The 26,470-nt window shown below is 52.3% G+C and overlaps 2 protein-coding genes and 1 long non-coding RNA gene across 6 annotated transcripts in view; 2 read left to right on the top strand and 1 right to left on the bottom strand.

Moving 5' to 3' along the window:
- Window positions 1–828, top strand: part of Ube3b (ubiquitin protein ligase E3B) — a 53,523-nt gene extending 52,695 nt beyond the window's left edge. The window contains exon 27 of the mRNA XM_010603979.3: window positions 15–828. Coding sequence (XP_010602281.1) covers window positions 15–104 — 90 coding nt within the window. The 3' untranslated portion in view covers window positions 105–828. The remainder of the gene's footprint in view (window positions 1–14) is intronic.
- On the bottom strand, window positions 45–26,470 carry Mmab (metabolism of cobalamin associated B). 3 transcript variants are annotated; one of them, XM_010603982.3, is made up of 9 exons: window positions 26,216–26,470; window positions 24,993–25,054; window positions 22,528–22,621; window positions 19,977–20,034; window positions 19,119–19,191; window positions 18,780–18,877; window positions 18,403–18,467; window positions 16,859–16,918; window positions 45–132 (listed from the first exon to the last, which is right to left on the bottom strand). In XM_010603982.3, the coding sequence occupies exons 1-9, from the start codon at window positions 26,425–26,427 to the stop codon at window positions 60–62; spliced, it is 795 nt and encodes a 264-aa protein (XP_010602284.2). In that variant the 5' UTR covers window positions 26,428–26,470; the 3' UTR covers window positions 45–59. The 3 variants fall into 3 exon arrangements, with proteins under 3 accessions (XP_010602284.2, XP_010602283.2, XP_033618270.1); XM_010603981.3 differs by lacking the exon at window positions 45–132 and adding an exon at window positions 13,484–16,430 and having other exon boundaries at window positions 26,216–26,467; XM_033762379.1 differs by lacking the exons at window positions 45–132; window positions 26,216–26,470 and adding exons at window positions 13,484–16,430; window positions 25,410–26,209.
- LOC117285696 lies at window positions 19,198–21,038 on the top strand. 2 transcript variants are annotated; one of them, XR_004516761.1, is made up of 4 exons: window positions 19,198–19,968; window positions 20,228–20,347; window positions 20,810–20,883; window positions 20,998–21,035. It is a non-coding gene; the product is annotated as an uncharacterized LOC117285696 (long non-coding RNA). The 2 variants fall into 2 exon arrangements; XR_004516760.1 differs by having other exon boundaries at window positions 20,810–21,038.

Genomic DNA, 26,470 nt, shown 5'->3' with positions numbered 1-26,470 from the left:
TGCTCTTTGTGCAGCCGTGTGCCTGGTCAGCTCAGAGTCCGGCGGCCCACAGGAAGAAGTCACAGGAGGTGCCGTGTCACACACCTCAGCCTTCCAGCCAGTGAACAGGGTTGCCACTTGTCACACTTGCTCCTGATTGTGTTGTCAAAGGTAACACGTTTCAGAAACGGGACCCCACACACAGCCCGTCCCGCTGCTCTCTTCCCAGAGGCTGCCATCACCGTAGGTTGGATGTGTATCTTTGCACTTCCTGTTTTACGCAGCAGCTTACCAAGTATAAATGTTTGGTGGGAAAAAGATTCAGATGATTCTCACATATACAAAGTGAAATTCTTGGGCCGGGGATTTAGCTCACTGGTCCCGCCACCTGCCTCGCAAGCTCAAGGACCCGAGTTCCATCCCCGGTACCAAAACAAAACAAAGTGAAATTCTGCAGCTACCCCGGGTGTGCTCAGCTATTCTGCCAGCCAGAAGTCAAGGGTCGTGCCTTGCCCTCTCCCTAGGATGCTCTCCCTCTCCTGTAAAACCACCCCTCTCAGTCGCCACAGGGAGCCCCGATTTCCCAGCTCCACCTCGGGTGGCTTTTCCCTAACGGAAGCAGCTCCAACAACCGAAGGCTCTCACCACCTCGCCTGGCCTGGCGCGCCTGAGGACTAGAACAGGACCTGGGCCGTAAGAGTCCAGGGGCCTCTCCCAGCAGTCACAGCACCGGGCACCCTGGGGCTTTCTCTCCAAGCATTCCTGCCACTTGTGGACAAATCCTGCAAAGCCCCAAAATGCTTGGGAGCCTGCAGAGTAGCGCACACCTGCCTAAAACAGGCCTTACTCTATGACGCTTTGGCTTTTCCTTACAAATTATCGCTGCAAAGAGAAAGTTCATAATGGAAAAACAGGGTTTTGGTTTTGATCTCCTTATAGGACTTGGGTGTGTCTAAGAATTGTGTTGTTTTTCAACACAGTTTGAGAGTTACTGGTCTCCAGTGTTGCAAAGCCATGGTCGGCTTTCTTTCCTTGGCGAGTAACAACTGTTGCATAAAAGTGGGTGATCAGGCATTGCCAGGTGGGTTATCTCTGAATTTGGTTAACACATAAATCCAGGGCTGCCTTAGGTCTCAGGTGTATTACCTGGAAACCGCTCGGCTGACCAGCGTGGCTTAAAGAACAGTGAAAAATGGCTCATTCAAAACGCTTTTCCAAAAGGCAGAGCATGAGGGGCTCTGGAATTGCAGACAGGTGTGCAAAGCCTCCCTGCCCCACTTCCTGCCCCTGAGTCCCATGAGCCCAGTCCTGTGCCCATTTCTTTATGTGGAAATTGCTCTGGGTGCCTTCATCAGGATGCTGAGAATTTAGTCCAGGTACAAGTGAGGTGCACCAGGCTCAGTTCCTGCCCGATAGGGCAACTTGAGAGTAGTCCTCTCCCTGCACCCCGCACCCTCCGCCGTTAGGACGTCAGGGCTGCCCGTGGCCCTGTGCACACGGCTCTGATGGAGCTCCAGAGTAACTTCTGCCTGCCACTTCCCACACTCACCTCTGGAACTCATTCCAGCTGGAGGGGAGAGGCACATTCCCTCTGCACTGCCCACAGGGAAGCATCCAAGTGGAGCCACCCTGTGTGCAAAGGGCGCATCAGCCAGAAGGATCTAGGCCAGCATCTCTCCGGGCTTGTGTGATCCTAGCCCGCGCCTCTGTGCCCCTACGCCAGAGTTAGACAGATGTGGGAGAGGCTGCATCAAGGCTCAAGCCGGACCACAGTTCTCCCCAGTCTTTGGGGCATGGCAGTCATCAGACAGCCAACATTTGTTACGGGCATATGCTGAACATGGGATCTGATGCAGAGCCCAAGCAGAGGACTTAGAGATCTTAGGAGGACACCAGTGACCGTAAGGACTTGAGCCACCCTGTCACCATCTCATGTCCCAGCTCTGCCACCCAGTAGCAAGACCCCTGCTTCTTGGACCTGCAGGCTTTTTTTCCATGGGACAGGAAGAACAGAGCCCACCATGCAGTGCTACTGTGGACAGCAGAGAAACAGCCTGAGAAGCCCCAGCCTGCGCCATCCAGCAGCAGCTAATAACTCAGCCTTCAAGACTCATTTTATCCCAGGGACCAAATTAACAAGTTCTCTGGAGGTAAGTTTTTACGACTCCGCTGACATCAGCAGGACGTCCGGAGGTGCTTCTGCTGGGCCGCATTCAGCTCCATGTTTATGGGCTCCCCCCAACACATCCCCTGCTACACCGAGTTTCCACACATTCTGGGGCAGCACCTCCCTCCCCCAAGGACCATCAGTTGCTTTTATTTTTTTAAGTGGTACAGGAGATTGAACCCACTGAGCTACATCGCTAGCCCTTTTGAATTTTTTATTTTGAGACAGGGTCTTGCTGAATCACTACATTGCCTGGGCTGGGCTTGAACTTGTGATCCTTCTGCCTCTACCAGCTGCATTTCCTCTGTGCAGGTGGTCTCGGAGCTGTTGGCAGGGAACAATGAGGTAGGGTCAGGGTCAGCTTACAGACCTTCTACCAAGACAGCCAGGCTTAAAATAGTCTACCAGAGACAACATAAGAAACCCTGTGATAGGGGCCGGGATATAGCTCAGTGGCACTGTGCCTGCTTCGCAAACACAAGGTCCTGAGTTTGAAAAAAGAAGGAAAACCCCGTCAGGTTGTGCCATGTGCCTCTGGTCCCCAAGAAGACTGTGGAAGAAGCAGAAGGCAGAAGCTCAGACCAGAGCTGCCCCCTGGCTGAGCCAGGCTCCAGATCTGTAGATGCCCCGCCCTGGATCTGCGGGCAGCGACACCAACAGGCTGCTTTCTCTGGGGGCCTCTTTCTAAGGCCAGCTCTTGCAGGGCCATGGAACGGCTGCTGAGGAAAGGAAGTCACTTGTGTGGGTATAAGATGATTTACAAACCCCCATAAGCTGGAAATGATGTCCTTGGTCTTTGGGCCACAGATGGGCGAAAGGGAAGCTGTTACAAGACGTCATTAAGGGCCCCACCGGCCTTGCACCAGCCTGCCCTATGCTGCGGGACCAGTGATGTCACAAGGGGGTGGCACAGCCTGAGCTGGCAGTGAAGGTGCCAAGGCAGCCCTCGAGACCGATGCAGGAAGTGCAGGGGCAGGGCTATGGTGGGCCCATGGCCGCCGTCTTTGCAACTCCACAGCCCTGTGTTCCCAGGACCTCCAGAGCCAGGTAGTAGGCCAGAAGCAAGCCCCCTCACTCACTTTCTGGGTCACCAGAGGCTCTGGTGGAAGGGTTTGCTGGGCTGGGGCCACCTTGTGATTACCATACAAATGGTGCTGGGTGCCCTGTGGGGTCAGACAGGCAGGGGAGCCCAGCCCAGCCACACTAATTTCAGGGACTTTGACGGCCTTGCCAAGCTCTCTCTCGTCATCTGAGACAGGTATAAGGTATAACAAGCCATACCTTAAAATGTGTCTCTGTAGTCAGGACAGATATCACAGAGTCACATCCGTGTAGGGAGAACGGGCTATAAAGGATGTGTTCTTTCCTACCTGCCTGGGGGAGAGGGCTTCCATTCTGAAGATGGAAAGAGAGACCTGAGGTAGAGGAAGCAGCAAGACCAAGGGTAGGAACTGGAGCACATCCCCCTAGGACACAGTGTGAGCTCACACCCTAAAAGCTGCCAACCCCACCCCCACAGTGACTGCCCCAGGCCAGGCCCTATGCTCGACCCACTGCACAAACCTGTGCGTTTAATCCACCCACCCAGGGATCCCGGGGGCTGGGAGTATAGCTGGCCTCATTTGACAGATGGTGATACAGAGGTTCCGGGAGGTGAATTTTCTTGCACAAGATCACACAGCTGGAGAGCACCCCAGTGGAGGCTCAGCCCTTGGTGTCTATAACTTCACTGCCCTGGGAAAGATCTGCACTGGATGGTGGGGAGTCAGGAGCGGGGTTTTAGAAGTCAGTGGGGATTCCCCACACATGGGAGGCTGAACAGAAGGATCATGAGTTCAAGCCCAGCTGGACAACTTAGTGAGGCACACTATCTCTGAATGAATAAATGAACACGGCGGGGATGTAACTCAACCTCAGTACTAAAGAAGAACCAGGAGAGAGGTCATCAGTGGGCACAAACAGGCAGAAATGGGCTCAAGAGAAAAGTCCCTTGAGGCAGGGGAGTCAGAGGTTGGGGTGAAGATATGCTGGGGAGAGACATGATGACACAGCCTGCTGGGCAGTTTTGCAGCTCTGGGCACCCCTGCCAGGCTTCAGGGTCCACGATCTCTTCCCTCACTGACTTGCTCCCGTCCCATAAGGACACTGGGAGGGAACATCGCCTGTGTGGGGCAGTGTGGCTTGGCATGCAGGCAGCTGGGTGGCTTTGTCATCAGCGCAGATGGTGCCAGAGGGGCTGGGAATCTGGCAGGTGTCCCTGCCAGGAGCCTGCCCAGGAAGCAAGACTGCCAGGGACTGCACCCAGCAAATGCGCACAGGGCCTCTTTTGCTCCGGGGTGGCCTGGGGCTGGGGCTGCAGCCATGAACAATGTGACACCATTCCTGCCCTTAGAGCTCACTGTGGTGAAGGAGCCCTAGCTAACCCACGGGGAAAAAATGCAGGATCACATATCCTGATCACAACCCCCAGTGTCCAGTACCAAGCTGTCATGATGCCCACTTTGCAGTTTAAAACAAATCAAGGTTCAGAGACAGTCTTTCATTGCCCAGGATCCCAGAGCCAGGGTCGTGAGCCGGGTTGGCCACACTCCAGAGCCCTGCCTGCGCTGCGCGTGCAGCGAGAGAGGGCAGCAGCTTCTAGATAAAGGACGCTGATAGAGCCACAGCCTGGGGCTGCTGTATCGGACCCCACTTATCTGCAGTTTATACCTGACCTGTTCCGCTCCACCTGTTGCTAGTAGTTCCCGTGGGGCTTTAGAAGATTTGCTTAGGACCAGAGCTCTGGTCGCCAGACTCCAGCAAATCAAGGGAGGTGGCAGGACACGGAACAGCAGCAGGTCCCCCAGCCACCCACCAAAAGACAGGAGGTTTGGCAGTGCGCCTGAGCAAAGTGCCGGCCTGCCCGTGTAGTCCCTACCACCCACCCTGTGGAGGGAAGATGGAGGATGTCCCCAACGTTCCCTTAGCTCGTTGCAGTCCCAAGGGACTACGGCCACTCCTCACCAGCTAAGGCAGAGGAGACAAGGCCAGTGTCCCCTGTGGGGCCTGGCTCCTCTGCTGTATCTGGGGACGTATTCCATGGGTGGGGGTGGAGGCTGTTTTTCTCTCATCTCTACCTCTGTATCTCTATCTCTCTGTCTCTGTCTCTATCTTTTGCAATACCCAGTGTCTCAGTTACCTTTCTCATTGCTGAGACAAAATACCTGACACCCAAAGTTAAAGGGGGAAAGGTTTATTTGGCTTATAGTTCATGGAGGTTTCAGTCTGTAAATGGCTGGCTCCAAGGCAGGGTGGCAGAAGGCCAACAGTTCATGGTGGTGAAAGATGGTAAAAGCAATGAGACCTTAGCATCTTCCTGCCCTTTTCTTACTCAGACTACTTAGGGCTGTTGCTCTCACACCCTTAATCCTAGTGCTCTCAAACCTAGCACTGCACTAGGAATCAGTCACACACTCTAGATTCAGCCACCTCCAAAGTAGCCCCACCTCATTCACATGAAGCTTTGAGGGGGACATCTGAACACAAGCCATAGCACTGGGGACTGAACCCAGGGCCTGTGCACTGAGCTACTTCTGGTTCTCGTTCTCTCTCTCTCTCTCTCTCTCTCAGGGTCTAAGGTGCTAAATTTGTCCCAACGGGTGCTTAAAGTTTGTCACTGAACAGCTGGACACCGCCCACCTCCAAAGCACTAGTACAATATCTTTAATCAGCGCAAGGTAGAGACTGAGGCACGGCTATCGAGAGACAGGGGAAACAGCTGCCCCCCCGCATATAGCAGTATGTGTGGCCCCTGGCACCTTCAGGGCTGGCGGTAGGATTCAAACTGGGATCAGACAAGAATTCAAATCTGGGCTCAGCCCCTTCCTCCTCATCACATGGAACATGTCACTTGCCCGCTCCAAGCCTGCAAGACGGGAGATCACTGTTCCCATGCAGGGTTGCTAAGACCACGTCTAGAACATAGTGAGCAAGCAATCACTTCCTCAGCCATATGCTTGTTCACACTGGGCGGGGGGTGTATCTGTGTCTGTGTGTACACAAGGGCTGATCAAAGTATACAGCAAATGTTTAAATAAAAATTATTACAGGAAACAAAGGTTTTATACATGAGGGGATAGGGCTCGAGGGGGGAATGGAATAAATTTTGTTAATAAACATTATTACAGTAAGACACATTGCCACTAATTCCCCTTCAAAATCCTCTCCCTTCACTTCACACACACTTATCGCACACACCATTCTTGATACTTTTTTTTTTTTTTTTTTTTTTTTTTTTTTTTTGGTACCAGGGATTGAACTCAGGACCTTGCGAGGCAGGCAGTGGCAGCTCCACTGAGCTAAATCCCCGGCCCTCTTGCCACTTTCTATAGCACTTCTGGAAGTTTTTTTGTGTGTGTGTGAGTATCCTTACTAGGTATGATTAAAAAATGTGGTGAATTCTGCTGCCAAGTACCCCACAACAGGAAGGCAAGCTTGTGAAAACATTACTTTTGGGGTGGGTACTGGGGATTGAACTTGGAACCTTGCACTTGCAAGGCAGGCGGTGGAACCACTGAGCTAAGTCCCAGCCCTGTGAAAACATTACAGTGCATCCTCATTGGCCTTATTTACTGAACCTGGCACCATGTGACATCTGGCTTTTGCCCCAGAGTCAAAATGGCCGTAAAACATAAGAGTTTTAAATCGACTCAGAACATCAAGGCAGCCATGACAGCACAATTAACGAGACTCAGGAAGGAAGACTTCCAGAGCTACTTCAGAAAGTGGTAAGAGCAAGGGGGGAGTATCTGAGAGGAATCTGTGGAAATGTGTCTTTTACACATTTAAACATTCGCCATATTTTTTAGCCACGCCATAAGCATGGATGCAAGGGAGGTCACCCAAGCCAGTCGCCAGTTATGCCGACCTAACCCTCCAGTGTGAGTGATGCGTCACTAAGGACGGGATGTGTTCTGAGAAATATGTCCCCAGAAGGGCTTGGTGTGGCCCTGGGTTCCATCCCCAGGGTGGCAAAAAAGAAAGGGTTTATCAACTGAAGTGGAGTTTACCAGCAGCATCAAAGGTTTCAGCTTTGAAAAAGAAAAGCAGGGAATAAGTCACATGCTTAGTTCTGGAAAATCTGTGCAATGTGTTTATAACAATGGCCATGGTTGCCACAAAGAGCCTCGTGTACCTTTAAATACTGTTACCATGTCATAGGTGAAGCTGTCCACTAAAGTGGGGGCTTTAACTGAGAGTTGCCCTCTCTGCCAATTCAAAAGTTCAACCTGTTTTCATATAGAATATATATACTAAAAAGCTTCAGTCTGTTAAACGGCTTTACTCTGATCCAGCCTCTTCAGATTTCTTGTGCAACAGTGGCTCTGGTGAAAATGCTATGCACTGAGGATACACACACACACACACACACACACACACACACACACACACACACACAAACCATGTGTACAGGATAATGCCTCATACCAATCACATGTCCATTTGTTAGCGTTTGTTAACGACTCTTTATCTCTTAGGGTTGTAAACTCCACCTAAAACTGAGTAAAGTCTCATTCCTGTCAGAAAGAAAGGAAGAAGACAGAGAGAGAAACCTAAATAGATATGTCCTTAGGCTATTTTGTCATTGTGTGACCATCACAGAGTACACGTGCACAAAGATGGCTCTGCCATCCCCAGTGACACGACTTTATGAGACCACTGCCAGGTATGCGGCCCAACTGACCGAACCATCACTCTGCCAGGTGTGGCTGTTACCTTTTGCCACATTCATTCCTCCTTCCTCCCAGGGAAGAGTTATTAAAATACCCAGTCATAGGATGAGCCCTGCTTCTGCCACCACCCAACCCACAGCCAAGCCCCAGCCCCAGCCACCGACACAAGCCAAATTCCTAGCATCAGTCCTTCCAGCTTCTTCCCAAGGCCCCATGATTCCTTGTGGAGTGCGTCCGCTCTAGCGATAAGATTATACATCTGATCTTGTTCAACTGCAAGGGTTTTTCTAGTGGCCTCTGGCTGGAGGGCACTGCAAACTCTAAGTCTCAAAATGTGCTCCTCCCCGAACAAGATGCTCCCAACAAATAGGGCCACCTGACTGGAGGGGGTGGAGCTGGAACCAGGTCCCTGCACATCTGGGAGCAGCACCAGGGGACTGAGGTGGAGCAGAAAGAGGGAGTGGCTTCTGGGACTGCGACCCAAAGTAGATCACAGGATGGCAGGGGCTCGGGCCCGAGGGAGGTCATACCATTGCTCATTGGCTTAATCTTAAATTTTTGCACTTTAATGAGAAATGTAATTTCAGACACTGAATTATGGTGATGAGCTCATCAGGGCTAATTAATTAGTCAGATTTATAAGTATTTGGCTCCCAGAGATCTATGGCCCTGAGATGTCACCTCAAAGCTCTAAGGAATTTCTCTTCTGCGAGTTAGTTCTCTTGGGGAGCTCTGGGGTAGAAAAACCATCTTTAGGGTCTGGTTTGGAGGGCAATCTAGAGACCCCCATCTCCCTCTGAAGTCTCCATGTTTTTGAGGCCAGCGAGGGCTTTTGCCTTAGGAATGCAGAAATGGGGCTGAGGATTTAGCTCAGTGGTGTAGCTGGCTGCCTTGCAAGCACAAGGTCACAAGTTCAAGCCCCAGTACCAAACAATAAAAAAGATAAGGAATGCAGAAGTGTCAAAAGCACATTGCCTGTTAACTGCCTCCTTCTGTGGCCATGGCAGACATTACTAATGGATTACCAGGCTCTTTTCTGTTGAATCTAGACCCAGTCTTGGCTGCTTCCAGTTAGAACTGTTATCTCTTTCCCCTTCCTGGGACAAGCCCTTCCTTGGGCTCAGCAGAAGAGAAGAGAAAGGAAGCTGGATTTTGATACAGAAGGCTGGAGATTGAAATCAGTGTCCAAAGATGAGCTGGAAAATTAAATAAGTAAAATGCCTCACAATGCTGATTTCACCACTTGCCGAGTGTACCACATTGAGCTTGGTGCTCAGCCTGTCAGGTGCCACTTGGCTCAGAGAAATGTAGGATGATAATCCAGGATCAAAGTCTGAATAAATCAGAGAGTTCTTTGTCTGCTCTCACACCCTGTAGACATTGACAGATGCAGTCACCAAGGGAGCAGCGAGAGGGACACCACCATCTTTCCCCAGCAGTCTGGTGGGAAGCTGACGAGGATGTCTCAGTGGGTGGGGATCCTTTTTCTTCTTTCCCCTGTTGCCCTAGAGTGGAATTCAAGCACCTGTGAGAGGCTAGAGCACAGCAAGCAGCTGTCTCCCCCAGAATGAGTGCATCCCCATCGCCCAGCCTCCGGACTCTGGAGGGGCGGTGGCTTTGGCTACTGGAGGGCAAACCCCATGGTGCAGCAGGGGGTTGGGGATGTCAGCCAAGGGGGTGTTCTCCATGTCTCCCCAGGAGGAAGATGATTTGTCGCATGCAGGGAACCAGTTACCAGCTTCCCTCTTTTTCACCTGTGTCTATTACACCCGTAAGCCCCTTCTCAACTCCAACCCAATTCATTGTAGAAAAATTAGAGAAATCCACATATGTAGAAATGAACACTAAAACCACCCATAACTGCACCACCGAGAGGCATTAACATATGGAATGAACCCTTGCAATTTTTCTGTGATATAAACACAACGTATATTTCTTGTACAGGATTTGGATTATTCTCTATGCAGCATTTTGCCATTTGACTTTTTTTTTTTTTCACTTAGTAGCTAATGACCACTTTCCCACAGTGATAGGTAGGTGGGTGCCATCCTTTTCTGTGGTTTATGATTATTTCTTGAAGTCCCTTATGGTGAGGCATTTTACTTATTTAATTTTCCAGCTCATCTTTGGACACTGATTTCCAAACTTTCCCTAAGGAGCAACACTGCAATGAAAAAATCTCTTACAGCCCCACTGGTGTGTCTGTTTCCTTCTGAGGGATTCTCAGACATGGAATCGCCAGACCACTTCTAGGCCTTTTCATTCTCCTTGCCAAACTGCCCTCCCGAAATTCATGCTGTCTCCACCGCCCTCCGCAGTGGCGCTGTCACGGATCTCTCCCCGCCCAAGTCGCCAGCTGGAGAGCCACGGGCTCAGAGCCCTCTCCAGCTGCTGGGTCCTGCAGCTGGAGCCCTGAGCGCCACGGAAATAAAAGCTCCTTCTCTCTCCTCCCCAGCTCTGAGCACCTGGAAAGAGTCCATGGCCCAGCTCCGGCAGAGTCCCGAGGCCACCTGGCAAGGCCACCCGCAGCCCCAGCCTCCTCCCTCACCACGTGTTTGCTGGCTGTCTTCGCTCAAGGTCCGCGGCTCACACCTCATGGTGGGACAGCAAGCTTCTGAGTTATAGTGAACCTTATTTTCCTCTACAGCTCCTATGGAGTTAACAGATGTATGCACGTCTGAGGCAGTCAGGCGGCAAGAGGCTTTGGGGCCAATCCTTCCCATTTTGACAGTGTGTAATCTAGGTAAAGCCATAAATTTTATAAACAAGAATAAACGACCCTTAGCAACATATGTCTGCTCGACCCTCCCAAGGTGATCGTAAATAAAGGCACCTGCTAGCTGGAGAGGGACGTGGGCATCGCAGATGGCCAGTGGTGAAGGCTGGAGGACCCGTACCTCGGGAGCAGCCCTGGGAGCTGTTTCTGTGGGGTGGCGGGGGTGAGGGAAGAGGGTTTCACCTTGCACCCCTGGGTGCTGAGTCAGCTGAATGTGCCAAGGACTGGGTACCTTTGCCCTCTGTGCCACCTGACCTGGCACCTGCTTCTTGTCTTTCCTCAGAGTGGCCATTTCTAGCTGGGGCAAGCAGGGCCTCCATCGTTTAGAGCTCACGCCCCTGTGCCCTGCAGAGGCAGCCTGCCCCACTTAACTGTCAGCTGGCCCTCGCCACTGGCTGTCCTAAGTGGCCACTGCGCGGGAATCTGAAGGCCAAGGTAAGGACTTGCTTGAGGCAGACAGATCCAAGGTCGATCCCCAGCTGGGCCTCCGGAATCCACGGGGCACCAGCCAACTGCCATTTCTCTGTGCCTCAGATTCCGGATTTGTGACACAGGGATGTCAACGTTTACGTGAAGGGATATTGTAGGGAATGCATGCTATCTCAGGCTCGGCTGTGGGGAGAAGGCTTTATTTTATTTTAATATATATATGGGGGAGAAAGAGAGAGAGAGGGTCTCAAGATATAGTTCAGGCTGGTCTTGAACTATGTAGCTCAGGCTGGCCTCCAAGTCTTTGCAATCCTCCTGCCTCAGCCTCCTGAGTGCTGGGATTATAGACATGTGCTAGGATTACAGACAAGCTCAGGGGAGGTTTTCAATGCTCTGCCAGGAGAGCTCCAAGCTGCCAAAAGTCTATGATGCCATGATAACTAGCATCGCCAACCCAGGGGACCCCCGTGGCTTTGGGCAAGTGACATCACCCCTTTGAGCCTGTTTCCTTAAGTAGGGGGATAACTGTACATACCTCCTAGGGTTCTGAGAAATCACGGACACATCAAAACTTGGCTTTGCTGACTGCCACCCCTAGTCCCGACTACACAAGAGGCTGAGGCAGAGGCATTGCTTAAACTCAGGAATTCAAGATCAGCTGGGTGACACGGCACGAAAATAAAGCAGCAAAAGAAAGCCCATCACCATGGTGCAACTGAGCACATGGCTCGGTATTGACTGATTCAAAGCCTGGCCCCACCCCCCTAGAGCTGTGTGGCCTTGAGAAAGCCGTCTCTCCTCTCTGGGCTTCAGGTTCCTCATCTGGCAGATGGGGATGGCAGTAATATTAGGAGCCCCACCTTCATGGACTGTAGAGAATTAAATGAGCTACGGCACTGAAGTCCTTAGTAAGCTGCCTGGACATAATCAGCCGTCACTGAGTTCTCCTCCCCGGGCCTCAGTTTCCTTATCCATAAAATGGGGCGATGAGCTCATGGTTCTGTCCGCATCCTCGGCCTTTTGCTCTGGCACAGTGCTGCTGGGGTGGGCCCGGGTGTGACCAGACCCTCTGGAGGCTGTCTGCCTCCTCCAGCCACTCTGCAAGTCTAAGATCCAGGGGCTGCCTCACCTGGCCGGAGTGATTAGAAAGTGCTTTGAAAAGGGTACAATGTGACTCAGTCACAATGGCCACGTTGTGTTTGTCTTTTGAGCTGCTACCATGCGCTAGTCCTGAGGGTTCAGTCCCTGAGCCTTTGGAAATTGGTGTTAGTATCCCCGGTTAAATAACATAGCTAGGACTGTAGCGGACACTTGCCAGGGGATAGAGAAACACTACCTCTACCTCACCGAGCCCGTCCAACGATCCTGCGGGGTAAACGCTATCATCTCTGCTCACAGGTTAAGACCTCCGAGGCAGAGGGCAGGACTTGCCCAGGCGCAGAGCTAGAAGTGGCAGAGCTGGCGGGTTCCAGACCTGTGTCTGCCTGAGCCATGTTGTTCTTTTTTCCTTTTTTTTTTTCTTCTTCCTCCTGGAACCAGGGATTGAACCCAGGGCCTTTGCAGTGGGCTATAGCCCCTGGCCTTTTATTTTTGGAGATAGGATCTTGTGAAGTTGTCCAGCCTGAGCTCAAACTTGTGATCTTCCTGCTTCAGCCTCCCAGAGTGACAAGCCATGTGTCTGACGGCCATCCCTTGCCCTTCTTGATTTGGTGGGCATCCATGCCATCTAGCAGCCTCTTGCTGCCAGCCCCAAGTCCTCCCTCCTTCTTGGCCTTCCTTCAAGGATGTGGCTATATGAACAGCCCTCCTTCCCCCCACCAAGAGGCTCCTGGAGAAAGCTGCCCCATAAGCCCCCACTTAGCTCCTCAAGAGGGTGCTGCATGAGTTTTCTTATTGTTTGTTCATACAGGATCTCCCCACATTGCCCAGGTTGGTCTCAAATTCCTTGGCTCAAGTGATCCCCCTGCCTCAGCCTCCCAAGTAGCTGAGACTGCAGAAATTCACCGTGTCTGGTTTCTGTGGGTTGCAACCAGGGATTCTCAACTGGGTGTTCCATGGACTTCCAAGGTGGTTTGTGGACTGTGAACAGGTGTGTGAACATCACCAGAACTCCAAAGGTGACAAATGACAGCTCTGAAGTTTCAATTCTGTGCAATGGGTGAACGCAAGGGACAATCCCAAAGTCCCTGGGTCCTGATCCCTTGCTCTGCTTAGATTTAAGCACCACCTTCCACACGGGACTCTCAGAGAAGCAAGGCACGGGCCAGGGCCAGCGACAACCAGACCTCAAGCAGATTGCAAAGGTGAATTTAGCCCTCTCGGCAATCGAGACAGGACCAGCTTGGGCTCAGCACTGCCAGTGAAGCTCTCCAGCCCTGTCTAGTGGGGGAAGGATGAGCCACAAATCCTTCCAGGCGCTGATTTATGTAGCATTCATGCAGAATTTATTATACAAGGAATTTTATTCAATTAAACTTGAAATGCGCCTGGATTCTTAAAGGTTCAGTAGTGATCCCTGGGACAAAGTGATCATAAAACTGGATGGGCTGTTGTCGGAAGGAGTCAGGGAGGAGGCGAGGGTGACATTGCAGCTGATGGGGGATTCGGAGCTGGGGACGTTTGTCATTGGGATGTGTTACAAGTTCGGGCTGCGGAAATTACTCAGTGAAGAATGCACATTAACAAGAGCCATGAAATCCCAGTTAAGGGAAACCAGGTTGAGGAATGTGACAGCGGGATCTATTAGTGCTTGGCATTATTCACTGCGGCGCAGGTAGTGATTAACGACTGTCAAGCAGCAGTGGGGACGGAGTTAGGAGCACTGTGTCTTAGGCCAGCTCTCCGGGCCTGTTTCCCCACCAGCAAAGCAGGGAGAGCGCTTCCCTCCAGGGCTGCTGTGTGAGGTTCACGAGACCACGCGTGTGGACCGTGTGACACAGGGACGCCCCCTGCAGCGTGCCCGGCACTACTGTAGTAGTGATGCTAAGGCTTTCTTGAGTGTGGAAAGTATGGGTGCGATGGTCCTTGTCTGGAGCCACAGCTCCTTGGAAGGCTAAGGCAGGAGGATTGGAAAGTTCAGTGCCAGCCTGAACAGCACAGGGAGTTACCATCGCAGCAAACAAATACGGGAGCGTCAAAAAATGCAGTAATCAAGATAAGGGGTTTAACACGCAATATTTTCAAACGTTGCCAAAAAACAAAAGCCTATGATAGAGCAGTTGCCAGGATTTTAAATGTATGTCGGTTTCACCAGCGTCACTGCACGGAGGGAACCACTGGTTGTGAGCGGTATACAGACTGCTTGGGCAACGCGGGATTTAGTTGTGGGTTTTGACTGTGGGGCTTCCACTAACTTTTCCCACTTGGATCTGTGTCTCCAGGTGCACCGTTCTTCCTTCTGCCCGGGACTCTACCGCGGCTTCAGAGGGCAAGTGCTTCACACAACCCGGCCTGTGTCCAGGGAGCCTCCTGCGCTTCCCAGGCTGGCGGCACAAACGTCTGTCCTGCACCTGGGTGGCCCACTGGGAGCCATTTTCTGGCCGAGGCGAAGGTGGATCCAGAGGGTGGGCCTGGGAACCTGGACGTCAACATCCAGCTGCTCCATGAGGGATGGACTTTGGCAACTGGCGAACTGCCTTGTTTCAAAGATCGCTTTGGGACAGTGTGTGCACTCAGAGTGTTTCTCTGTCTTTTTGCCATGGCTAGGAGTACAGGGCTGTTGTTTTATTGCCTACTTTCTGTCCTTTCTAGGAAGATTTGGAGACGTGGGAAGAAATGAGCGATTGCTGAGAGCTCCTGGAACATCTGCGTCCCGGCTGGGAAGCACCGGAGGATGCGTTTCCCGTTGCCCACCCTGCCTGCACACACAAAGCGCCCTACCCTGTGCCAGGCCTGGGTCTAATGAACGGAGCTGGAATGGCGCTGGGCCTGGAGGGTACTCCTCACTGCTGGGCACCGGGACCTACCACCCTGCCCAGGGCTCAACGGGGCTACTGCGGCCTGCCTGCTCCAAAGAACCCAGAAGACAAGAATGTATTGGCCTTGCCTGCAAAAGTACCCACACAGCTGAGAATTTAACATTTGCCAACTTGCCAGCGAGGAAGGCGATGGAACGACCAGCCTGTCCGTGCTTGGCGTGGAGCCCCTGCTAGACAAGCACTTGATAAATGAACGATTGCTCAATGGAGTCCACCAGGCGTTCTAGCCCTGATGGTAGAAAAGAGCCCGCCCTTCCGAAGCCACTTCCTGCAATTAGCAGCATGGTGTCCTTAGATCCTCAGGGCTACCTCTCTGCCCTTCATAAATATCCCTCTGCCAAGGACACAGCTGGCACCGGCAGTGTCATTACATAGCCGGAGGGAGCAGTGGTGACAAGTGGAATAAAACACAGCCACGACACAGGTCTCGGAGGCAGAAACCAGCCAGTGCAGCACCAGAGAAGTCTCACGCTGTCACCTTACTGGAAGCAGAAGATCCCATTTCCTTAAGCCGGACCCGCTCTACCCTGCACCTGCCACTCACTCAGACTAGGCGGGAAGGGTCAGCCTTAAGCGATGGCATTGCTCTACCCAGGGCCCTGTCCCCCATTAGTGAGAACTCTCCAAGCCGCAGCCCCGCCGTACTCTGTCGAGCTTCTGAGGCCTCGTCTGTCAGTCAGCAGCTGCCCTGCCCCACACTACAGCGGTGATGGGTAGCTCCGAGGTGACTAAACTTCCAAATCCTGCCTCCCTTCCCTTTATAAATGTGACGTTTACAGCCCCTTTGGCACAGGTAAATCACAATTACATTTCCAAGGGCCGCTGGTACCATTCCAAATCCTTGAACAACCTTAGTCGGCAGCAGGAGGATTCACTCATGAGTTTGTCTCTCTCTCTCAATCTCTCTCTCTCTCTCTCTCTCTCTCTCACACACACACACACACACACACACACACACACACACACACACAGCTCAAGCCCTTATTCTTTTTTCCATCTGGTTCCTTTACTTCACAGTCATCACTTTACCTTTCTTTTCTGCAATCCTGAAATTATTTCCATTTCCTCCAAGATGAAGGCCAGCCTGGGGAGGTGGGGACAAAAGTCTCAAGGGCCCCAGTCCCTCAAGGGAAGTAGCAGGGGGTGTGAGGCAAAGCTGAATCTGCATCTCAGACCCACTTCCAGCCCCTCAGGTGAGCGCTTCAGGAACCAGGACCCCAGGAGGAAGGCAAACTCTTCTGTGTCACCACAGAGGGGCCTAGGAAGCTACCCTCCCATTATCTCCAGGGGCCTCAGGCTCCATCTGATGGGTCATTTTCTTGTATATTTTTTCTTCATTTCCTTCCTTCATAGCCATGTATCTGGCTACTGTGAAGAGATAGTCACTGAGTCTGGTAGGGCAGAGAAGCAGAAGCAAGGGTTTGAATCAAAGACCACTGCTAGCCAGGTCCTATCTATGAGCTTCCGAGGGGGAAGTATAAAGCCACAGCATCTGCGCAGGGACATGGTGTCCGGCCAGCTAGGATCGGTGGATGGCACTTGTGGCCAGCTTTCGTGAGACCTGAGGGCTGACCTGTTCCTTTGTACTTAGGTCTGTTCCTTTGTACTTAGGTCTGCTTTTACAGCAGTCTCCCAAGTCAATCCTAACCTCATCAGAGACAGCGACAGTGTCTGCCTCACGGCACACGGCAGACACACCTAGACCCACATGCAGGAGAAACTGGGCGAGGCCAGTGGCGCTCCCCAGTCCTGCTGCCTGCAGTTCTGCCCACAGATGTGCCCGCTCTTTCAGAGGGACTCTCACGTGCCGAGTAAGTACCTGTTTAAGAACTTGGCCACATTTGCATCCGTCTCTCCCATCTGGACCAGAGGCACCACACTGGAAAGAGGAAAGGAAGCACACAGCCACGCCATGTGGCGACGGTCAGCACACTTGGGCACCTGGGCCCTGGACCAGCATTTCTCCACGGGCCATCATGTGACCTCCATCCGGACAAGCCCAGCCAGCACCAGAGATGGAAAATCCACAGCTCCAGGCTTCCATTTGTGGGCAAGAGGGAATGGAGAACAGGGAAGGGGGCGTGGGCTGCCCCACATCCCAGCCTGCTGGCCTTTGTCCCACTGGGATGGGCTGGAATGGTCAGGCTCCAGCTTCCGGAGATGGAGGAAGCTGCCCTTCCTGTGCCAATCCACTCCCACTCCCTCCACTCAGGCCTGTGTCCCCGGGTGCCCGTCAGTCTGCAGGCATCTCCGACCGTGTGGGACAGGGGTCTGGGGGTGCTACGGTGCGGCAGGGTCTTGCTGGGCCCTTCAGGCACAGCGCATCGTAGCTGCTGCATCTCCTGTGCTGGGAGGCACTGTCTGCACACCTAGCTCTGGGGTCCTTGTCTGTGCGAGGCCACACAGCTGGCTAGTGCCCCGGGCAGGAAGTGGCACTGGCCTACCCCGCGGGACCTCCAATGTGCCTGGAGCTTTGCTACCCGGGGCAGCTTGTACGCCTCTCCCCCGGCAGTACGCCCGCTGGTCATCACTCAGCCGTGGCCTGGTGGCTCTCTGAGGCCCCCGTCAGTTTGGCTGCCCGCTTTCTGGGCCTCTGGGCTGTTTCCAAGCTTTTGCTATTATGAGCACGGCTGACACGGACGGCTTTGTACAAATGACATTTTTTGCTTTGAAGCCAAAGTGTTTTCTGTTACTCAGGGATCCTCGGGATCTGTTTGACCTGAGAGCCTTTCATGTAAGATAAAACCTGGGTGATGTGGGGCCATGGAGAGTTCAGGGTCTGACCCAGATAAACCGGAGCCCAGATCTGCACTTTGCCTTTGAGCTTGGCCATTTCCCAACTCCTGTAGAGGGAGGCTGCCACCTCTCCTAGGATTCCCAACTCAGCTCAGTAAGACAGTGAAAATGGAATGCCTGGCACAGCCTGGCTTTTGTAGAGCCAGGTAGGGCTCTATCTCCCCTCTAGGCCGGTGGCAGCCAGCCACATGGTGGTATGAATGAGTCTTCTCAAGTTCCTGTTAAGTTTTCCTTGAAAAGGCTGCGAGTAGACTGAGTTAGGCGCGGGTATCGCTCGTCCCTTCCCTTCTCAGTACTCAGCCGGAGTGGGGCTGGGGAAGCAGGTGGCCGGGCCGTTGACAGCCTCCACCTAGGGCCCCCACAGCCATGCAGCCCCACCAGACCCTTCTCCCCCGCAGCAAGGTGGCCCAGGACCCATTACTGGCTTCCTGCTGCTCTATGACTGCCTCCCCTCTGCAATGTGGGGCTCTGAGGACAGGGACTTGTCTGTGCTGGCCACTCTGGCACAGGGAGGTGCCTGGGGAAGCTCTGGGTGCTGCAGGCCTGAGCCACCACCTGTGCCCTTACCGTCTCTCAGCTCGGCGGCACACGGCACGACAGAAGTGTAGTGCACAGCTGCTCTTGCCTCCGGACTGGAAGGAGAAAGCAGTGTTGGCTGAACAGGGCTGGTCAGCGTGGGCGCCGCGGCAGGGTTCTCCCGACCTCCAGGTCCGCCCGCTCCCCTGGCCATGTTCTGCCGCCAGGGCCCTGCTCGGCACACCCACCGGGCTATCTGCGTCCAAAGTGGGCAGGGAGGGGGAAGTGAGGGCCTGGAGGACCTAGAGGGCCTGGCGGACAGCTTGTCACTGGTAAGAGCTGTAAGGAGGGGCACTTATTGCAAGCCCATGCCTTTTCGTCCATGTGCTTGGCCGCAGCTACCCCCAGGGTGAGGCGGTGATACCTACAGGCAGAATGAAGGCTGTGAGGGGCGGGAGGTGCCTGGAGTGGTTGTCGATCCACTGCTCCAGCTGCAGGGTGGGCCCCACCTCGAAGGCTGTACGTTCTGAGGAGTCACAGAGCAGAACCATGAAGCCTCAATCACCAGACCATCAAGGACATGCACCACATCCCTTCCACCCAGGGTCTCTCAGATGGCTTCCTCCACCCAGAGTGCCGGCCCTCCAGTGACAATGGGCAAGGCGGCCAGACCTACTGATGGGCCTCAGGGATGGGCTTCTGGTAGGGAACCCCAGGAATAAGACCCCACAGGGCCCTCTGACTATCCACACAGTTCAGGGAATTACTTAGGTGAGCCTCCCTGGCAGAGGAGCGCGGAGTGGCCAGGGCCGAGCCGACGTCCTGCAACATGCACTGGATCTGGGGAGGCAAGAGGCAAAAAGAAAGGCCAACTGTGCCGGCCAGGCAGAACGCCAAGGTTCCGTGGGCAGAGGTGCCGTGAGCACTGGGGGCCCCAGGGGATCAGCAGGCACCTTCCTGACTCTGACTCCCAGTGGCCACGTACCTGGGCCCTGCTTTCCAGGTGCTGGGCCGCGGGACTGAATGTGACAGCTCCACCTTACTGTAAGGCCCGTGATGCACGGAGAGGCTGGGAGTAGAAGCCTTGGGCACACCCCAAAGTGCTCTGGGAAGTCATCCCTGCTCTCTGGGGGTCAGAGGCCCGGCTCCACTGTAAGGGACACAACAGTGGCACTAGGAGCGTGAGCCCTGTGGCTGAACTCGCGGCAGGGCTGCTCAGCCTGGGCGCCATGGTCCTTTGGGCATTGGGCGTGGTTGTCCTATACACTGGAGAATGCGCGGCACTCCTGGTCTGTACCAGCAGACGCTAGCAGCAGTCCCACTCCAGATGTGACAAGCCAAAGCGTCATCCCAAACGGCTGCCCAGGTGTCCCCTGCAGGGCACACCAGCTGAGGCTGGGAATTGCTTCACTGTGTACCCCTCTTCCTCAGCGTGATCCTCACCCCGCACCCTGAGGGAGGATGAGCTCTGCACGCCCCCACTTGACAGGTGGAGACTGAGGCCTGCTGAGGAAGTGTCTAGCCCTGGATGACACACAGAAGTGATGGTCAGGCGATGAATCGAGTTACGGCCACCAGGCTGCTGAGACGAAAATGCCATCTCGGGGAGAGAGGAAGGTACTTACTTTCTGAAGCTCCTCAGCAAACGTGTGGCCCTTTTCTGTGATCAATTCCATAGCAAACCTAAGAGGAAAAAGGAAAAAGAATTTGCCTCTAGCACAATGCTGCTGTAAGACAACACATTCTCAGGCAGTTAGGCATTTAGCTAATTTAGTTACAATAGCATGGTGCTATTTTTCTTGCTTCAACAAGCTTCCACTTGTTTCTCAAAATGCCTTTTCGTATATGCATTACTCCCAGTCAATGATTCTTTTAGGTGCCTCCCGTCTGGTTCCTGGTGATACAGTGGGTTCAGAAGATGACGCGGGTTTCATCCAGCTGGAAGGGGACATTCAAGTTGAGTAGCACTTTGCTGACTGGGAAGCTGCAAACTGAGGTAAGTACTCTCTGAAGGACAGAGTGAGGGAAATCTAACCTGGCCTCGGCTAGGGAGCAGGGAAGACTTCCTTGGGGAAGCATGCTGAAGGTAGGGCTTTGAAGACCGAGTAGGAGTTCCCTGGTAAGGTAGGATGAGGCAGGAACTTTGTGCTCTTCCTATGCCTGCAGGAGTCTGGCAGGAAACTGGTGCCCTAGATTAGATTCTCAGAGGGGAACTCTACAAAGGGACAATTCCCAGAGGTGTGAGCAGATTAGGGAAACTGATTACAGATGGCAGCGACCAGTGAGAGCAGGGGGCAAAGGGGCAAGTGACGAGAAGGTGCTACTGAGTCTGGACAGTGCTGGCCTGGGGGTCACAACAGGAACCACACAACACGGAGCTGATGAGGGCTGAAGGGCCAGGAAGCTGGGGATAGGGTCATGAGCTCCCACACCTCTTTCTACTCTCCAACCCCTGCAGCTGCCTGCCACTGACTGGAGCCCCTAAGAGCCAGCGGACCAGGAATCAAAGTGCCATGGTCTCCAGGTGACCAGGTCAGCCGCCCAGGCACAGAGAAGCAGAGGGGGGTGGGAAACAGACGTGATGGAATGAGAAGGCTTGTATCCAGATGTACCCCGGAGCCTCATGTGTGTGTGTGTGTTTTTTAGGTACTGGGGATGGAACTCAGGACCTTGCGCTTGCAAGGCTGGCGGCGGAACCACTGAGCTACATCCCCAGCCCTGTGCCTCATGTGTTTGTAGGTGGGGCTTTGGGGGGCAGGCTGTGTGCGGTGCTGAGATTCAAGCTGTGTGGGACTAACTTGGTCTGCTGGTTGGTTTAGCACAGTTCTGGGTGTGGGTAATGGGAAGGCTCACCCTGGTTGTGGGCTTGCACCCTGGCTGGGATAAAAGGGAAAAGGAGGCTCGCTGCTGCTGCTTCCCGCCTGCCGTGCCATGGCTGTTTCTCCTCTATGATGCCTGTCTGGATGCTGCTCGGCCCTGCAGCCACCCGACTACGGACTAAAATCCCTACAAACTGTGAGCTAAGTAAACCTTTCCTCCTTTAACTCTGGGTGTCAGTACTTAGATTCAGCAATGGGAAAAGCCACCGAGAGAAGCAAATGAAGAATAAGGAGGGTATCTTCCTAGCCCAGCCTGTGATCAGAAGGACAAAAGCAAACACAGGGCTGGTGGTCTAGCGCTCATCTACCCTCTGGAGAGTGAGGGGGCTGTGTGGGTTGGGACACTGGCTTTGTACAGCAGGGTGCCCAGTGCCTGGTACCCAGCAGGTGTTAAGGGTACCTGCTCGCTGAAGGATGGTCTGGGGCGGGTCTGTCTTTGGCCCCCTGAAGGCAGGGCTGAGGCTGGGTTTCGCAGAGCTTGGCACACAGAGGTGCTCAGTCAGGGCCTGACAGAGGGAGGATCCATCAGTGAGGCTCCAGGCCCACCTCCTGCTCCACATGAGCTGGGAGATGCTGGCTCACTGCTCTGGTAATTCTGCATGGCCGAGGCTGGAACTCATCTTCCCTCCTCTGCCCACTTCCTCTTGAACGCTCCCCCACGCCCCAGGGCCTGGGCCTCTCTACTGTGCTGGAAGACTATCTACTCCTGCCATCACTGGCCCTGAAAATCTACGGTAACAGTGTTATTACTTGTGCTAGGCACTGTGCTGGGGGACAAGACGGAATTATCTCATTTAAGTCTCACTAGAACATAGAGAGATGGACAGTATTTCTGTGATCACTCTGGGTCTCAGTATGTGCGTCTCTCCCCTCTACTGACGCCAGGCATGGCCACAAGACTGGCTCTGGCCTGTGGAGTGTAAACCCGATGTGCCACGCCCTGGGAAGCTTGGAGAGCCGGTGAGAGCTTCCCCGGGACCTCTTTCCCTCTTCCTCGATGCCAGTCCAGTTCCGTGAAGCAGAGATACAGCCAACTCTCCTGAAAAGTTAGGGGACCAGGGATGGAGGAGGAGGCAGCTGCAGATGGCAGGGAAGGGACAGACACTGGCCTAGGCGCAGGCAGAGGCACAGGGGAGAGGCACCCGCAGCCTGGCGGCCTCATGGAGCTCACCAGCCATGCTGGGGGGGGGTTCGAAGGTGGACAAGGTCCAGGATGGCCATGTGTGACTGAGAGTTTCGCAGTAACGATACTCTCTGATGCCCGGTTCGCACTTAAGGCTGATCCCATCCCTCTTACCCAATAGCGGAACTTAATTCATCTGTAGTTCCCAAAGCTTCAAACACCTGGTCATCTTTGAGCCTCCTTTCTCCTGTGAAGGTGCTAGAAAACCCTGTGGAAAAACATTCAGCTCCCTGAAATTAGACTGTTCTTTCACACTGTTCTTTCTTTTTAAATAACTTTCAATGTCAAATACAGCAGGGATAAAGTGCTGATATCTGAGGCATACAGCTCATGAACTGCCACTGAGCAGACCTCTGTGATCAGAACCCGGCTCCAGACTAGAAACTGACCAGCACCCCAGAAACCCCCATGTACCCCCTTTTAGTCACCACCCCTAAGGGTAACCACTATCCTTATTTCTTCCCTGGTATGTTTTTAGTTGACTTAAAAATCACACAACGACCATTCTGCTAAAGAAACAAAACATCTGTCACATCACATATACGTTATTACCATGTTTCACGCGGTTAGAGTCCTCTACACACCTGTGCCTAGGTGACAGCTGCTGCCTGGCACTACAGCTTGGGTGCTGCCACGCTGGCCTGGCGTTCACAGGCAGGCCGTGGTGTTCTGCTAGGTAAATGATTTCACAGAATACCATCAGACAGGCCACTCTGTGACTGCGACAGATCAGGACCGAAACGAAACAAGGTCCCCGTGTAATCACATCTGAGCACAAAACATTGTCGAAATGACAAAAATGCCAAGGTGCCCCCTTCCCCAGGCAATGTGACGGACTGTGGCATTTTTCACTATCAGAGCTTTAGCACCTTTTTTCTCTCCCACCTTAGAAAAAAAATTGAAGTCATTTATAGAATTAGCCCCGCTTCCCAATGGTGTCCAATCCACAGCAGAGACCCACTTCTCAAATCTACCCCCAGACCAGCAACACAAGCCCAGTCCCTGAGTGAGCCCTCCACGGCACCTGACCAGGGCTCCGACAGTGCCCAGCTGGGCTATCTCCTCCCTCCTAATGAGCCACCTCTCTGCACTGTGTTTGCCTAGAGATTGTCCCTAGAGGTCTCCAGCTGGAGGGCACTGACACCACTGCCTCATGTTCGTCATTCCTACCCTTGTTTTCTTTTTATTGTTGTTATGGTAACATATAAAAAGTGTAACATTTACCATTTTGGTATTTTTTCAGTATACAACTCGGCGCCATTAAGTACACCCTATGCATAGGTTTCCATCTTTACTATATAAGTATGCATCTACAAAGCAATAGCTAGTAGAGTGACCTGCATGATCTTAAACTTTAGAATGTGGTATCATACTAAAGCCAGGCATGGTCATGCGTGCGTGCCTGTAAACCCAGCCACTAGGACAGAAGGATTTAAATTCAAGGGCAACTTAGTGTAACTCCATCTGAAAATAAAATAAAAGGGCTAGGGATGTAGCTCAGTGGTAGAGTGCTTGCCTATTACATTCAAGGCCCTGGGTTCAATTCCTACTACTACAAAAGAAAAGAAAATGGTATCATGTTGATTACTAATATATTCCTCTGCATCTGTTTTTTTGTTGTTATTGTTGTTTTTTTTTTGGTACTGGGATCTAACTCAGGACCCTGTGCTTGAGAGGCAGGCAGCGGAACCACTGAGCTAAATCCCTGGCCCTGCATCTGTTTTCTGTACAACACTCTGGTATTTTTTTAAAATTATCAAAATAATATGTGCTTATTGTAAAAAAAATGGAAGTGTATAAATTTCTGTTCATTTTTCTCTCCCACAACTCAGTTCTACTGGGAAACAGTGCAAGGTGTAAAAAGTGTAATCTTCCAGTCGTGTTGAATTTACATCCAAACCACTCCTTTTCTAGGTGGACTTGGGTATTTGGATTATTATGAAACTTGTTTTTTGTTGTTGTTATGAGCACTCTATCACTGAACCACACTCTCACCCCACATTGCGTGTGTGTGTACACACGTGTGTGACATTAGGGACTGAACCTAGGACCTTTACACTGAGCAATATCCTCAGTGCCACCCCCTTTTACTTACAGTACTGGAGACTGAACCCCGGGCCTTTTAACTGAGTTATCTCTCTAGCTTCTTTAAAATTTTTATTTTAATTTTTTTATATTGAGACAGGATCACACTAAGTCATCAAATTGGCCAGGATAGGCTTGAACTTACAACCCTCCTACCTCAGCCTCCTAGAGTACTAGGATCATAGGTGTGTACTAACACACCTGACTCCTTTTTTATTTTCTAGAGACGGTATCTCACTAAGTCCCCAAGTTGTTCAGGCTGGGCTTGAATTTGCAATCCTTCTGCCTCAGCCTCCCAGCGTGCTAGGATTATAGATAGCCGAGCTCTGCAATTTGTTTTCACCATTTCCTATACCTGGGGCATTTTTCATTTTACATCACATTTTTGTGATGTACATTGAGATCTGTCACATACTTTTTGTTGGCTAAAGAGAAGTTGGAAGATCTGAAAGTGCTATCAGTCATATGTCTTTTTCTCCATGTCCCTGCCTTACCTTTGTCTCCTGTTTTGGTATAAATCTTGGGAATCTTGGGTGTCTCTGAGGAAAGCTGTATCCTAATGAGAAACAGACAGGAAGAGCTGGTAAGTGGGGATGACTCACACAGAGGCACACCTTCATCCGTGGGTCCCAGCTTGCTGTCAGCAACTCAGTGGCAGCACTTACCCCCTACTAGGATGGCCCTCTCTTACTGATACCTTTGCCATCTCCTCTGGCTGCAAGCCTTTTGTGGGCAAGCTCTGTGTACAGTACACTTGCTCAAGGTAGCCAGTCAATAAACATTTACTGAATTGATTGATCACTTCTAATAGCTCCTGCACTGTAGTGATTACAGGCGTCTCCTGGAAGTATCTCTGGAATCTTTCCACAACCCCAAAGATAAGCACCACTTATTACCTTCATTTTACTCACAGAGTAAGGCTCATCTTCCTGGCACCCAGGAGGGAAGAGGCAGAGCTGAAGTTCATGCCCAAGACTACCCTACACCAGTACCCCAAATGTTACTTCTACTCTCCCAATACTTCTGCCTTTAACTACCAAATCAAGGCTTCCGAAGGGAAAGAAAACTGGGCCACTTTCATCCTCTAGGGCTTCAAGTACAGTCAGAAATGAAGAACTGCCAAAACAAGGTTTGAAAATTGGCAGGGTTGTTTGTTTTCTTTTTTTAATTTTTAATTTTTGGAGAGGCTGGGGTTCGAACTCAGGCCTTTGTACATGCGAGGCAAATGCTCTACCACGGAACTACACTCTAGCATAATCTAGTATAAATCTTGGGGATATATAACTTAAATACACAGGTCAGATTTAAAAGGTGATTTCCCAAAGTCATTCAAAGTTTAAATCACCGGATCTATCAACTATATTAACCATTATTAACTCACTGTACTCTACAGGTTCTGAGTTCTGGGAATCTGAGGGTGCAAGTTTCAAAGTAAAACCATGTTTAGATCATATTTGTGTCTCAATGTATTTGAGAACAAACTACTCTGGTCAAATTCTGAATGATGTTCCTCCTGGCCTACTTGGGGTTACGTATACCCTGCCCTGACTGATGAAAGCTGGTCTTCCTTAGGCCTGGGCAAAGTAAACCCGGTCTCTTGCTTCCACGTTGCCCATGGTGACGGCAGGACTTAGGGAACGTCCCCAGGATGACGTACACTGGCGACAATACCACGTGATTCACGGCGGGCGTTCGAGTTACTCTCCCAGCCACTCACCTGTCCTCCCCTTCTACCTTCTGAGAGCCGCGGCCCTGGAAACGGGAACAAAGCACCCTATAGGTGCCAAAGCATCCACGGAGGCCAAGGAGGCCTCCCACAGCCCACACAGCCATGAGCAAGCGGCGCCTAGTCGCAGGATGACTTCTCCAGGCTACCGTCTGGACGAGTGACTCCACCCATAGCCGGCCGCGCCACCTCTGAATCGCCATTTCCCATTGGTCCGTGGCTCTCGCACCAGGGCGGGACACTCCC

Source organism: Fukomys damarensis, unplaced genomic scaffold (genome assembly GCF_012274545.1).
Source record: "Fukomys damarensis isolate Sample0158 unplaced genomic scaffold, DMR_v1.0_HiC HiC_scaffold_12, whole genome shotgun sequence".
Classification (NCBI taxonomy): domain Eukaryota; kingdom Metazoa; phylum Chordata; class Mammalia; order Rodentia; family Bathyergidae; genus Fukomys; species Fukomys damarensis.
Note: the sequence above shows the minus strand (reverse complement) of the source record. Positions and strands in the feature narration are given on the sequence as shown.